A 12,737-nucleotide genomic window follows, 5' to 3' on the forward strand; every position below is an offset into this window, starting at 1 on the left:
GAGCCCCTCAAACCACGCGAAGGCCTACAAGTGGATATTAAAAAAAAAAAAAAAAAAATGAAAAAGAAGGGACCACAATTCCAACAAGCCTTGCCCCGATACCTTGACCTCTAAGAAAAGTGGAGGCACCTCCTGAACTTCGTTTCCGAAGTTGAGGTCTCTCTTAAGATTTGAAAGATACCTGGGCACCCACCCGCCTTCTGTGATTACGTGCGGGCGCCATGTGAGAAGTTGTTTCACGACAACTAGGCATATTTGCTGTGTCGTCCGGACAATTTCTTCAGAAATCAGTTCACCAATACGGACACAGGGCTTAAGAAATGGTAAACAGTAATCCATTTCATAACATCTCCTCCACATCTATCTTTGTCAACACATTAATGATCAACCTCGATCTCTACTGAGAATCAACTTAAAAAAAAAACAAAACAATTTTTACTACTAAATAAATGACCTTCATGCCTTCCTCCTGTTAAGGACCACCCATCGTGTCACCAAACTAATCAACAGCACGCACTTCTCAGCATACTTTGATGCCTCATCAGTCGCGGCATCCTACGGATCCTCAACCTCATTTTTTGAAATCTTAAGGCTACCATCATCACCTCTGAGATGAAGTTTATCCACTTCTTTCCCAATCTGACGTCACATGAGTCTTCTCTGTAATCCACTTAACATTTTGCAAACAGATTCTACAGTACCTCCAGTTTCTAAAGAAATTGTAATAATAATAAATACAGAATAACTTCTCTTAAATTCATTCTTCTGTCCTTCATCCTGGGGACCGCACTGCCTTTGAAACAGGCATAGGTTTGCATGTTAATGCACCCCAGTTCCTGGTGTTGACCTCTGTTTTTTCAGGCGGACAAGCATTCTGTCCCATACAGGATTATTCCATTCGACCTTGCTTCTTCTCCTAGGGTTTTCACCAAATACTGGGCACTGGTAGGGGGCACACCATTCGTCGTCAGAGGGAGCACTATTTTCCTCTTTGGTCGATTGACTCCTAGTACCATCCAATCCACCGCTACTAAGAGGCGATCTTGGCAAACAGTTTTTGACCTAGGCAACCTAGGACTCCTAATCTTCTACCAAAAAAAAAAAAAGGTCCACATTGCAGCCTATTCAACCTGCAATTCATAGGAGCCTGCATCGCAAAGTTCACGACAAGGCTTTCCTATCTCACCCGAGAGCATTAACACTCTCCACATGGTCTCCATTTCTACTTCACAGTACTTTAGTATTAACTCGCCAAGCCCTAACTGTTCTGGGGCATGTAAGGCAGCCATCTATGTAGTTATGCATCCGCACATACATATCCACTGCCTGCAATGCGGTCTCAAGCACCAATGAACTCCATTTTTCTCCATACATTGTCCATTCATCCCTTGGAAAGAAATAATTTTTCAGGACATGGAGAAGCGGAAGTGGAAGGGGTGTTACACCCCCCCTCCCCCCCCAAAAAAAGACGGTGGTCTCACAATGGTAGCTCCTCCTGTTGCCATATCAACGGGCTCTTCCGCTGCGTTCTCTGTGGTGTACCATAATAATCACCACAGCTTCTGAATGAATTACAGACAAGTTCTATCGACTTCGTACACACATACACCTTCAAGAGCTCACAGCAGTCACACCTGCCTGTCTGACTTCCCAGGATCCCCCCACAAGGGACTCATAGTCAGGATTCACACGGAATCCAACTTCCAATATTCTCTTTCAACAAACCAGAGAATCCGCTTCATGGAACCTTTGTGATGAACCAGTTCAGATGCTAGATCATGCTCACCGAATATCCATCTTCTTTCAATCATTTTTTCACTCCCACAAAGGAGAATTAAATACAAAGGTAACTCAAGAGATATTCTCACTAAGAGGTCTCACTATAATGGATCTCTTGTAACACTGTACAACAGAAAAATGTACAACTTGTTCCTTTAGTCTGAGCTCACTCAGACTCCAGGCGCCTTCTCATCGATTGGTCACAACACATATTTATGCATTCCCTCTGATACCAATCATCTCTCGAACACTCCAGAGATGCATAGAAGACCAGGGGATGTCCATAATCGCGAATATGCACAAAAAACCCCCCAAACCCCCCCCCCCCCCCCCCAAAGTGGATCTTTTCCTCATCGCGCGAGCATGGCCAGAGCATCCATGGTACAGTTGTCTATGGCGGCCTTCGATCCTCAACCCAGTGCTCCTGGATGCAGCTCACGGCTTCTTCCCTGAACAAGGGAGCATCCTCTCCACTCCTCCCTACACCTTAGGGCATAGAGATTGATGGGCTCACTTATCAACGTTTTTTCTCCTATCCTCAGGAGAACTATCCATCACATTCAAGTACCGGGAGAGTTGTCCCGCTACGCTTCCGGGTAATCATCAATGGGTGTAGCCCCCTTGACTTGCCCACCTGGCCGACTTCTGTCCTCCCTCCATGTACTATACAGTAGGGACATTGCGACTCCTTGCTACAAGTTCCTGTTCACACCGTAACAGCTTATCACCTTCATCTCAATGAAGGACCTAGTTCATGTTATTCCTTGGTATACAGATTCATGTAGGGCATATTGCACCTACATCTACCTTTACAAAACCACCGGTGCTGTGGCACATTAACATGGTTCTCGAACTGATAATGCCTTTCATCCTTTGCTCCTCTGGACACTTGTCACCTTCGATACCTCTCAGGGAGGGTGCTTTTCCTGGTCGATTTGACTTCTACAGGAAGACCAAGTGAGTCGCAAGCATTGCTTCACTATCCTCTTTATCTTCAGTTTCGCCTCGGCAGGGTGACCCTCCCCCCTTGCCCGAAATTTCCACATTAATGCCCAGTCTTCTACATTAACCAGACCCTCACTTTGCCCAGGTTCCACCCAAAACTTCTTGCAAATCACAATGAGGCAAAATGGAGAAATTGTTCGGCACCAGGAAGTCTGAGCCCTCTGCATCGGGGATGTCGACGCCTTGGGGCAAGGAAGACCCTGTAGTCACTGGTCCCATTCTGTCTTCTCCACTGCCGGTTCCCCTGGTCGATTTAGATTTAGATGTTGGGGATTGGCCTCTGTCCATTTCTTCCCATTCTATGACCGGGTTGTCGCAATTTCTCTTGGCGCCGGGGAAAGACCGGGCCGAGCATTGTGGGTAGTCGAGGAAGAACCAGCATCGGTTACTGTCTTCTCACAACTCCAAGCTCGGGAAGGCACTGGCATCGGCCGAGATACCCTTGAAGCAGCCCCATGCCAAAGAGGCGCTGTTCTCCATCGAGGTTGAGGGCCCGAGGCAGTCCTCACCGATTCTGGTGCCGGGCACCGGTCTCCCTCGGGGCTCCAAGGGAGAATCAGTCACGCCGCCACCTCCTCAAGCTGACCTGTTGGCAGCATTTGAGGAGGAGTTGGAGCGCAGAATGCAGTTGGTGGTTGGCTGAGCCCTACAAGGTATCAAGCAACCAGCCCCCTCAGGGCCACCACCACCACCACGCTGTTGATGTCGGCACCGTTTCTGGAATGGTTGGACTTGCTTCTCGGTGCACTGCCAACTTAGCCTTTGCTGGTGTCCCAGGGGCCCTCGCTGCCAAAGGGGGACACTGGTGCAGCCTCGATTGGAGACCATTCCCATCGCTGATCACTTGGATGAGGGAGGGCCGTCGGGGGCCAATGGTTCCTCTTCCACGGCCAACCCCGCATCTAGTGTTGAGCTGCTGGGTCCATAGACTCCCTCGATGCTTCTGGTGCCCCCAGTGCTCCAGCCCAATAGCGCATTTAAGGCTCCCCCACCAGTGTCTCCGGGTGATCTGAGTAATGATGACGCCTTTTATGACCCGTGGGGGGACGAGGTTTCCGTATCTTCCTTGGATCATTCCAAGGACCTGCCCTCTGAGCCATCTCCTCCAGAGGAGAGACATCAACACAACTCGTCAAGACCAACAAGAGATGCATACAAGGGTTCGCTACAGGTACCACCGCCCAAATCCACCAGACACAGCACACTAAGAGACCGAGCTTTCTCTACAGCCATCCCACCGTTATGGAACTCCATCCCCTCAAATCTCAGAATAGAACCATGCATCTCAACCTTCAAAAAAAGACTAAAGACCTGGATATTCATACAAGCCTTCCCGGACGCTAATTGATCTAACTCTTCCAAGCCACCCCCATTCTCCACCTACACCATGGTTAACCTTATCTTCTATCGTTACTCGTGTGAATAATAACCTGTCCTTTCTCTTCTAAGCCAAGTTCTTAACACCCTGTTATATGTAACTGCCTTTTCAGCACCATTGTTATAGTTATGTTTACTATGCACCCCTGTTCTATGTGAACCAGCATGATGTGACTGCTGTCTCGAATGCCGGTATATAAAAATTTGAAATAAATAAAATAAATGAAATAAAATCAATCCCTTCCAGAGGATCTGACATTCGCAGGCTTTGTTCAAGCCATGGCAGAATCAGTTCCCTTCCAACTGCTGACTGAAGAAGACTCCAGGCACAAAATGCTGGAGGCCCTCCAGTTCATGGATACACCTAAGGAAGTGACTACAGTTCTGGTCCATGACATATTTAAGGAACTGTTTGTCCAGTTCCGGGAGCACATCATCTTGGTCCCTCTGGTAAACTGGAAAACTGTCACAGTGTACCTATTGCAACCAATCACGGGTTTTGAATGGTGCCAGCTTCCGCACCAGTCCGTGTTGATGGAGTCCACCCTCAAAAAGGCAAAGAGGTCTCACACCCATGCCTCGGCTCCCCCAGGACATGAGCACGGGGCCCTGGATGCCCTGGGGAAGAAAGTCTTCCAAGGCTCCACGTTGGCGGCTCGCATTGCTTGTTACCAGTTGTATATGAGCCAGTATTCCAGGAGCCTCTGGAAGCAGGTTCAGGAGCTGGTAGACAGTCTCCCTCAGCAGCTCCAGGAGGACTTCCTGAAGGTTGTTCACAAGGGTTTGGAGTGCGACAAACATGAAGTTCGGTTTGCATATGATATTTTCGAGATGGCGGCATGAGTAGCCACAGCAGGCATCGGGGCTCACTGCATGGTTTGGTTATGCACTTCTGACCTCCTCCTGGAGGTGCAAGACCATATAGCGGACTTGCCCTGTACTGGGGAGAATCTGTTTGGAGATAAGATTAAGGAGGCAGTGGCACAGCTGAAAAATCATCATGAGACCCTCCAGTATCTTTAAGCCAGCACCTCGGGCAAACAGTCCTCTGGCAAGAAATCCTCGTGTCAGGGGCCCAGACGCTCTTTTTACCAAACGAGAAAGTACTACCCTCCAGCAGGTAGGGCATGATCTCAGCGGGCTTGCCCTAGAGAGCTGCATACCCCTAGGTCTCAGCCAGCGCCTCAGCAGAGTCCTGCTATGGGATTTTGACTGGCTTCGAGGGAGCCTACACCAGCCATCCATACCTTCGATGGCGGACCCTCCAGTCACAGGCCAGCTGCAGTTCTTTGTGGAACATTGGCCGGCCATCACCTCGGACCAGTGGGTCCTGTCCATCGTTTGCCGGCAGTACAGGTTGAATTTCCAGGAGGTCCCTCCAGAGCCTCCCCTGTGCCCCTCTTGGGGGTTCTCAGCGAATCAGAAAATACTGTTGAAGGAGCTTTCCGCCCTCACAATGGCCAGGGCAGTCAAACCCGTTCTGCCGGGACAGCAGGGAAGCGGCTTCTACTCCAGATATTTCCTCATTGTAAAGAGAACAGGGGGCCTTCACCCGATTCTGGACCTGAGGGCCTTGAACAAATTCCTCATACAGGAAAACTTCAAGATGGTCTCGCTGGGTGCTCTGTTTCCTCTGGTGCGGAGGGGAAACTGGCTTTGCTCCCTTGATCTAAAAGACGCCTACGCTCACATCGAAATTTCCTGTGTCCACCGGAAATACCTCTGGTTTGTGATAGGTGAGAGCCATTTTCAATACCAAGTGGTACCCTTCTGCACCCCATGTCTTTGCAAAGTGCCTGGCACAAGTGGGGGCTTTTCTGAGGAGGCTGCAAGTGCAGGTTTTTCCTTAGCAGGATGTCTGGCTCATCAAGAGCACTTCCAGGCAGAGAGCATTGCAGTCCTTGCACTCCACCATTCGGGTCTTGGAGACCTTGGGCTTTCTGATCAGCTACCTAAAGTCTTAGCTGGTCCCGTCACTGCAACTGGACTTCATTGGTGCCAAGTTCGAGATGGCTCAGGCTTGGGCATACATGCCCTGGGATTGAGCGCTCACCTTAATGTCCCTTGCAGGAACAATCGCTGAGTCGCCAGGTCTCTGCACACTGCATGTTGTGCCTGTTGGGACTCATGGCTGCGATCGTCCATGTCACGCCCTTTGCTCATCTGCACATGCGCAAGGCGCAGTGGACCCTGCGGTCCCAATGGTGCCAGGCCACCCAGGACCCTCATGCACATCAGGGTCACTCCACCGCTCAGGGATTCCTTGTTGTGGTGCAAGTCCCTATCCAACTTGGAGGTAGGCGTACCTTTTTAGGCTTCCTCTGCTCAGGTTGTGCTTACCATATATGCTTCCCACCTGGGCTGGGGGGGGGGGGGGGCATGTTGGAGGTCTCCGCACCCAGGGTCAATGGTCAGCACAGGAAGCACAGTGTGCAATCAACTTCCTGGAGCTCCGGGCGATCTGATATGCGCTTTGGGCGTTTCAGGACCGCCTGGCCAATAAGGTGGTCCTCATCCAGACCGACAATCAGGTGGCGAGGTGGTACCTCAACAAGTAGGGAGGCACGAGATCATTCCTCCTTTGTCAGGAGGTGGTCCAGATCTGGTTATGGGCTCTGTCCCAGGGCATCCTTCTCTTTGCCATGTACTTGCCGGGCAGGAGAATGTGATAGCGGACAATCTGAGTTGTTCTTTCCACCCACACAAGAGGTCCCTGAAGCAGGAAGTTGCGGATTGGATCTTCTGTGTCTGGGGAACTCCAGACATGGATCTCTTCACTTCCCCCACAACAGGAAGGTAAATCAGTTTTCCTCCCTGTCCACAGGGAATGGCAAGCCGGCATTGGAAGCCTTTGCCTGCCATTGGGTCACGGGCCTCCTGTATGCCTACCCTCTGCTTCTACTAGTGTCAAAGACTCTTCTGAAGCTCCAACAGGACTGGAGGACCATGATTCTCATCGTTCCTTATTGGCCGAGGCAGATCTGGTTCTCCGCTCCTACAGGATCTCTCCCTCAAAAGCCGATCAGTCTGGGAACCTCCTCAGACCTCATCATGCAGGATTGGGGCAGACTGCGCCATCCCAACATCCAGACCTTATCTCTCAAGGCTTGGATGTTGAGAAGATTACCTTATAGCCCCTGGATACCGCGGAGGGTGTGTCTCGGGTCCTAGTGGAGTCTAAGAAGCCTTCTACTAGGAAGGCTTACAGCTTAAAGTGGGAGAGATTCTGTATTTGGTGTGAGAGCCACGGCTTGGACCTGTTCTCTTGCTCCACATCTAAACTGTTGGATTTCCTGCTGCACCTCTTGGAGGCTGGTCTGAAGACCAAGTTGGTCAGAGTACATCTTGGTGCTATTGGGTCCTGTCATCACGGGGTGGATGGTTCACCCATTTCGATGCGGATTCCTGGGACCTCAACATGTTCTTGGCCCAACTGATGAAGGTTCCATTTGAGCCTTTGTGCACTTGTGACCTGAAGTACCTGACCTGGAAGGTCATTTTCTTGGTAGCAGTCACCTCAGCGCGCACAGTCAGAGAACTTCAGGCTATGGTGTCATATCCACCCTACATGAAGTTCTTCTATGATTGGGTGGTTCTACACACACACCCTAAGTTCCTTCGAAGATGGTGACTAATTTCCACCTGAACCAGTCAGTCATTCTGCCCACCTTCTTTCCTAAGCCTCAACTGCACCTTGGCGAGTGGGCTCTGCACAGCCTAGATTACAAGAGGGCCTTAGCCTTCTACCTGGAATGAGCAGCAGACCACAGGCAATCCACGCAACTCTTCATTTATTTGACAAGAACCGATTGGGAGTTGCTGTGACCAAGCAGACCATGTCCAATTGGATAGCAGACTACATTTCTTTCTGCTATATGCAAGCAGGACTGCAGCTGGGGGGCCGTGTCAAGGCTCACTCTGTTCGAGCCATGGCAGCTTCAGTCTTGCAAGCAGTCCTCCTGGACGAGATCTGCAAAGGCTGCGACATTCAGTTCCTTCCACACCTTTACCTCGCAGTACTGTCAGGACAGGGATGGCCAACGTGATAGCAATTTTTGCCAGTCTGTCCTCTGGAATCTCTTACAGCTGTAAAACCCAACTCTTTCTGCCTCAGGCCCATTGTTCGGGTTCAGGCTGATTCCCTGTGTTACCAACAGCACTTCGGTTGTTGTGCCTGTTGGCACCTGGTTAGATGACTGTTGGTCCCCTTGTTTTAGGACCAGCCTGTAACTAGGTATTCACCCACTTGTGAGGACTACCATCCTGCTTGTCCTAGAAGAAAGCAGAGTTGCTTACCTGTAACGAGTTTCCTAGGACAGCAGGATGTTAGTCCTCAGGAAACCAGCCTGCCACCCCGCGGAGTTGGGTTTTTTCCTAGTTTATTTTATTTTTTTCATAATTCTATATTACAAGACTGAAGAGGAGACCCTGCGTGGATGTGTGGATAGTGGCAGGCTGGGCATGCTCAGTGTGCCAGTCAAAGTTTCTAGAAACTTTGACAGAAGTTTTATGTGCTAGGCTTCAGCTGATGATGTCACTCACTCGTGAGGACTAACATCCTGCTGTCCTAGGAGAACACCTGTTACAGGTAAGCAAATGTGCTTTCCTAGTACCTAAGTGATTTCAGGGCTAGAAATAGGTTCTCTATATCAGTAAATCTTCTGAGTTCTATCTGTTCTCATATTTATAATCTTCCTTTTTCTTTCTCAGTGGCCCAGAAGGTGGTAGCTGTACGGAAAAAGCAGCAACTGTCAATAGGACCATGCAAGTCATTGCCCAACTCTCCCAGTCACTCTTCTGTCTCTGCAGCCTCCATCCCATCTGTGCACATCAATCAGGTAAGAAGGCCATCTCCTCTGTGCAGTACCAGGTAGCATCCACCCGTGGACGTATGGTCACCTTCCCTCTAGCCTTCCTCCATTCCTCTGTAGGTAGTTATTTATTTATTTAAATTTCTATACCGGTATTTGGAAGAACCGTCATATCTGTTTACATTATATCATATATCTTACACTTAAAACAAGATAAAATACCAAACAATAAAACAATGTTGCTAATAAGTTTAACTTGCATTACAATTTAAAATAAATAGTTCTAAGCAAAAACACAAAATACAAGACATTCAGTAATCTGTCTTACTCATCGACGCTTCACATTTAGATCTTATTTCTCAATTACTGTCACCTTCATTGAATGCTTGTTGAAAGAGCCATGCTTTAACCTTTTTTTCTGAACATTGCCATACTTGTTTCAAGTCGTATGTTAACTGGTAGGTTGTTCCAGATTTTTGGGCCAGCAAGTAGTAATGTGTAAAGGGTTTGAGTTTATTTCTTTCGGATTTTTAGGCTGCAAATGGTGGAAGTGCATTCAGTGATTATTCCTCTTCAGTACCCTCTACACCAAGTATCAGTCAGAGAGAGCTTAGAATTGAGACCATCGCTGCCTCCAGCACTCCCACGCCCATCCGCAAACAGTCCAAACGCCGCTCTAACATCTTCACAGTAAGTATTTCCTTCTTTAGCCAAGTGAATGTGGAAAAGAGGGGGTGGGTGCATTGGCATGCTCCTGTAATATCACTAAATAGTTGGAGCCCTAGGCGGGCTTTTCTGTCCTGGGAAGACTCAACATTTATTTTTGTCATCAGTTTGTATTATTTTCTTATCTTGGTAAGCACTGAAAGAGAACCTCCCAAGATAACTGTTTGGGCACATTATGTTCCTTCCCAAACATGTGAAGTCTATATATTGTATTCTTTATCCTGGTTACTTCACACATCATTGGAAAATGTTCTTTAATCATGTTCTTCACCTTGACATTCCATCTACATCACAAGAGGGCACCTCTGCATCATGTCTTTCACCCACTTCTTCCCCCATACATTATAAGAGAGCATCCCTGCATCATGTCTTTCACCCTCTTGTTCCCCCATACATTATAAGAGAGCATTCCTGCTTCATGTCTTTCACCCACTTCTTCCCCCATACGTTATAAGAGAGCATCCCTGCATCATGTCTTTCACCCACTTCTTCCCCCATACATTATAAGAGAGCACCTCTGCATCATGTCTTTCACCCTCTTGTTCCCCCATACATTATAAGAGAGCATTCCTGCTTCATGTCTTTCACCCACTTCTTCCCCCATACATTATAAGAGAGCATCCCTGCATCATGTCTTTCACCCTCTTGTTCCCCCATACATTATAAGAGAGCATTCCTGCTTCATGTCTTTCACCCACTTCTTCCCCCATACGTTATAAGAGAGCATCCCTGCATCATGTCTTTCACCCACTTCTTCCCCCATACATTATAAGAGAGCACCTCTGCATCATGTCTTTCACCCTCTTGTTCCCCCATACATTATAAGAGAGCATTCCTGCTTCATGTCTTTCACCCACTTCTTCCCCCATACATTATAAGAGAGCATCCCTGCATCATGTCTTTCACCCACTTTTTCCCCCATACATTATAAGAGAGCATCCCTGCATCATGTCTTTCACCCACTTTTTCCCCCATACATTATAAGAGAGCATCCCTGCATCATGTCTTTCACCCACGTCTTCCCCCATACATTATAAGAGAGCATCCCTGCATCATGTCTTTCACCCACTTCTTCCCCCATACATTATAAGAGAGCATCCCTGCATCATGTCTTTCACCCACTTCTTCCCCCATACATTATAAGAGAGCATCCCTGCATCATGTCTTTCACCCACTTCTTCCCCCATATATTATAAGAGAGCACCTCTGCATCATGTCTTTCACCCACTTCTTCCCCGATACATTATAAGAGAGCATCCCTGCATCATGTCTTTCACCCTCTTGTTCCCCCATACATTATAAGAGAGCATCCCTGCATCATGTCTTTCACCCACGTCTTCCCCCATACATTATAAGAGAGCATCCCTGCATCATGTCTTTCACCCACTTCTTCCCCCATACATTATAAGAGAGCATCCCTGCATCATGTCTTTCACCCTCTTGTTCCCCCATACATTATAAGAGAGCATTCCTGCTTCATGTCTTTCACCCACGTCTTCCCCCATACATTATAAGAGAGCATCCCTGCATCATGTCTTTCACCCTCTTGTTCCCCCATACATTATAAGAGAGCATCCCTGCATCATGTCTTTCACCCACTTCTTCCCCCATACATTATAAGAGAGCATCCCTGCATCATGTCTTTCACCCACGTCTTCCCCCATACGTTATAAAAGAGCATCCCTGCATCATGTCTTTCACCCACTTCTTCCCCCATACGTTATAAGAGAGCATCCCTGCATCATGTCTTTCATCCACTTCTTCCCCGATACATTATAAGAGAGCATTCCTGCTTCATGTCTTTCACCCACTTCTTCCCCGATACATTATAAGAGAGCATTCCTGCATCATGTCTTTCACCCTCTTGTTCCCCCATACATTATAAGAGAGCATCCCTGCATCATGTCTTTCACCCTCTTGTTCCCCCATACATTATAAGAGAGCATCCCTGCATCATGTCTTTCACCCACGTCTTCCCCCATACATTATAAGAGAGCATTCCTGCTTCATGTCTTTCACCCACGTCTTCCCCCATACATTATAAGAGAGCATCCCTGCATCATGTCTTTCACCCTCTTGTTCCCCCATACATTATAAGAGAGCATCCCTGCATCATGTCTTTCACCCACTTCTTCCCCCATACATTATAAGAGAGCATCCCTGCATCATGTCTTTCACCCACTTCTTCCCCCATACATTATAAGAGAGCATCCCTGCATCATGTCTTTCACCCACGTCTTCCCCCATACATTATAAGAGAGCATCCCTGCATCATGTCTTTCACCCACTTCTTCCCCCATACATTATAAGAGAGCATCCCTGCATCATGTCTTTCACCCACTTCTTCCCCCATACATTATAAGAGAGCACCTCTGCATCATGACTTTCACCCACTTCTTCCCCCATACATTATAAGAGAGCATCCCTGCATCATGTCTTTCACCCACTTCTTCCCCCATACATTATAAGAGAGCATCCCTGCATCATGTCTTTCACCCACATCTTCCCCCATACATTATAAGAGAGCATCCCTGCATCATGTCTTTCACCCTCTTGTTCCCCCATACATTATAAGAGAGCATCCCTGCATCATGTCTTTCACCCTCTTGTTCCCCCATACATTATAAGAGAGCATCCCTGCATCATGTCTTTCACCCACTTCTTCCCCCATACATTATAAGAGAGCATCCCTGCATCATGTCTTTCACTCACTTCTTCCCCGATACATAAGAGAGCACCTCTGCATTATGTCTTTCACTCACTTCTTCCCCGATACATTATAAGAGAGCATCCCTGCATCATGACTTTCACCCTCTTGTTCCCCATACATTATAAGAGAGCATCCCTGCTTCATGTCTTTCACCCTCTTGTTCCCCATACATTATAAGAGAGCATCCCTGCTTCATGCACTTCATCTTGTTACTCCCTATGTATCCAGATACTCCCTGCATCATGTACATCACCATGTTGATCCTTTATGTTATAAGACATCTTTTCATCATGCCCTTCACCCTGTTACTTCTGTCGCGAGTATCCCTG

At 48.0% G+C, this 12,737-nt stretch overlaps 1 protein-coding gene across 2 annotated transcripts in view; it reads left to right on the plus strand.

Moving 5' to 3' along the window:
* AGAP3 (ArfGAP with GTPase domain, ankyrin repeat and PH domain 3) overlaps positions 1-12,737 on the plus strand; it is a 1,011,227-nt gene that overhangs the window by 292,678 nt on the left and 705,812 nt on the right. For both annotated transcript variants that reach the window (XM_029587235.1, XM_029587233.1), the window contains exons 7-8: positions 8,872-8,999; positions 9,507-9,662. In XM_029587235.1, the coding sequence (XP_029443095.1) occupies positions 8,872-8,999; positions 9,507-9,662 (284 nt within the window). The remainder of the gene's footprint in view (positions 1-8,871; positions 9,000-9,506; positions 9,663-12,737) is intronic.

The sequence above is a fragment of the Rhinatrema bivittatum genome, chromosome 2 (genome assembly GCF_901001135.1).
Source record: "Rhinatrema bivittatum chromosome 2, aRhiBiv1.1, whole genome shotgun sequence".
NCBI lineage: Eukaryota > Metazoa > Chordata > Amphibia > Gymnophiona > Rhinatrematidae > Rhinatrema > Rhinatrema bivittatum.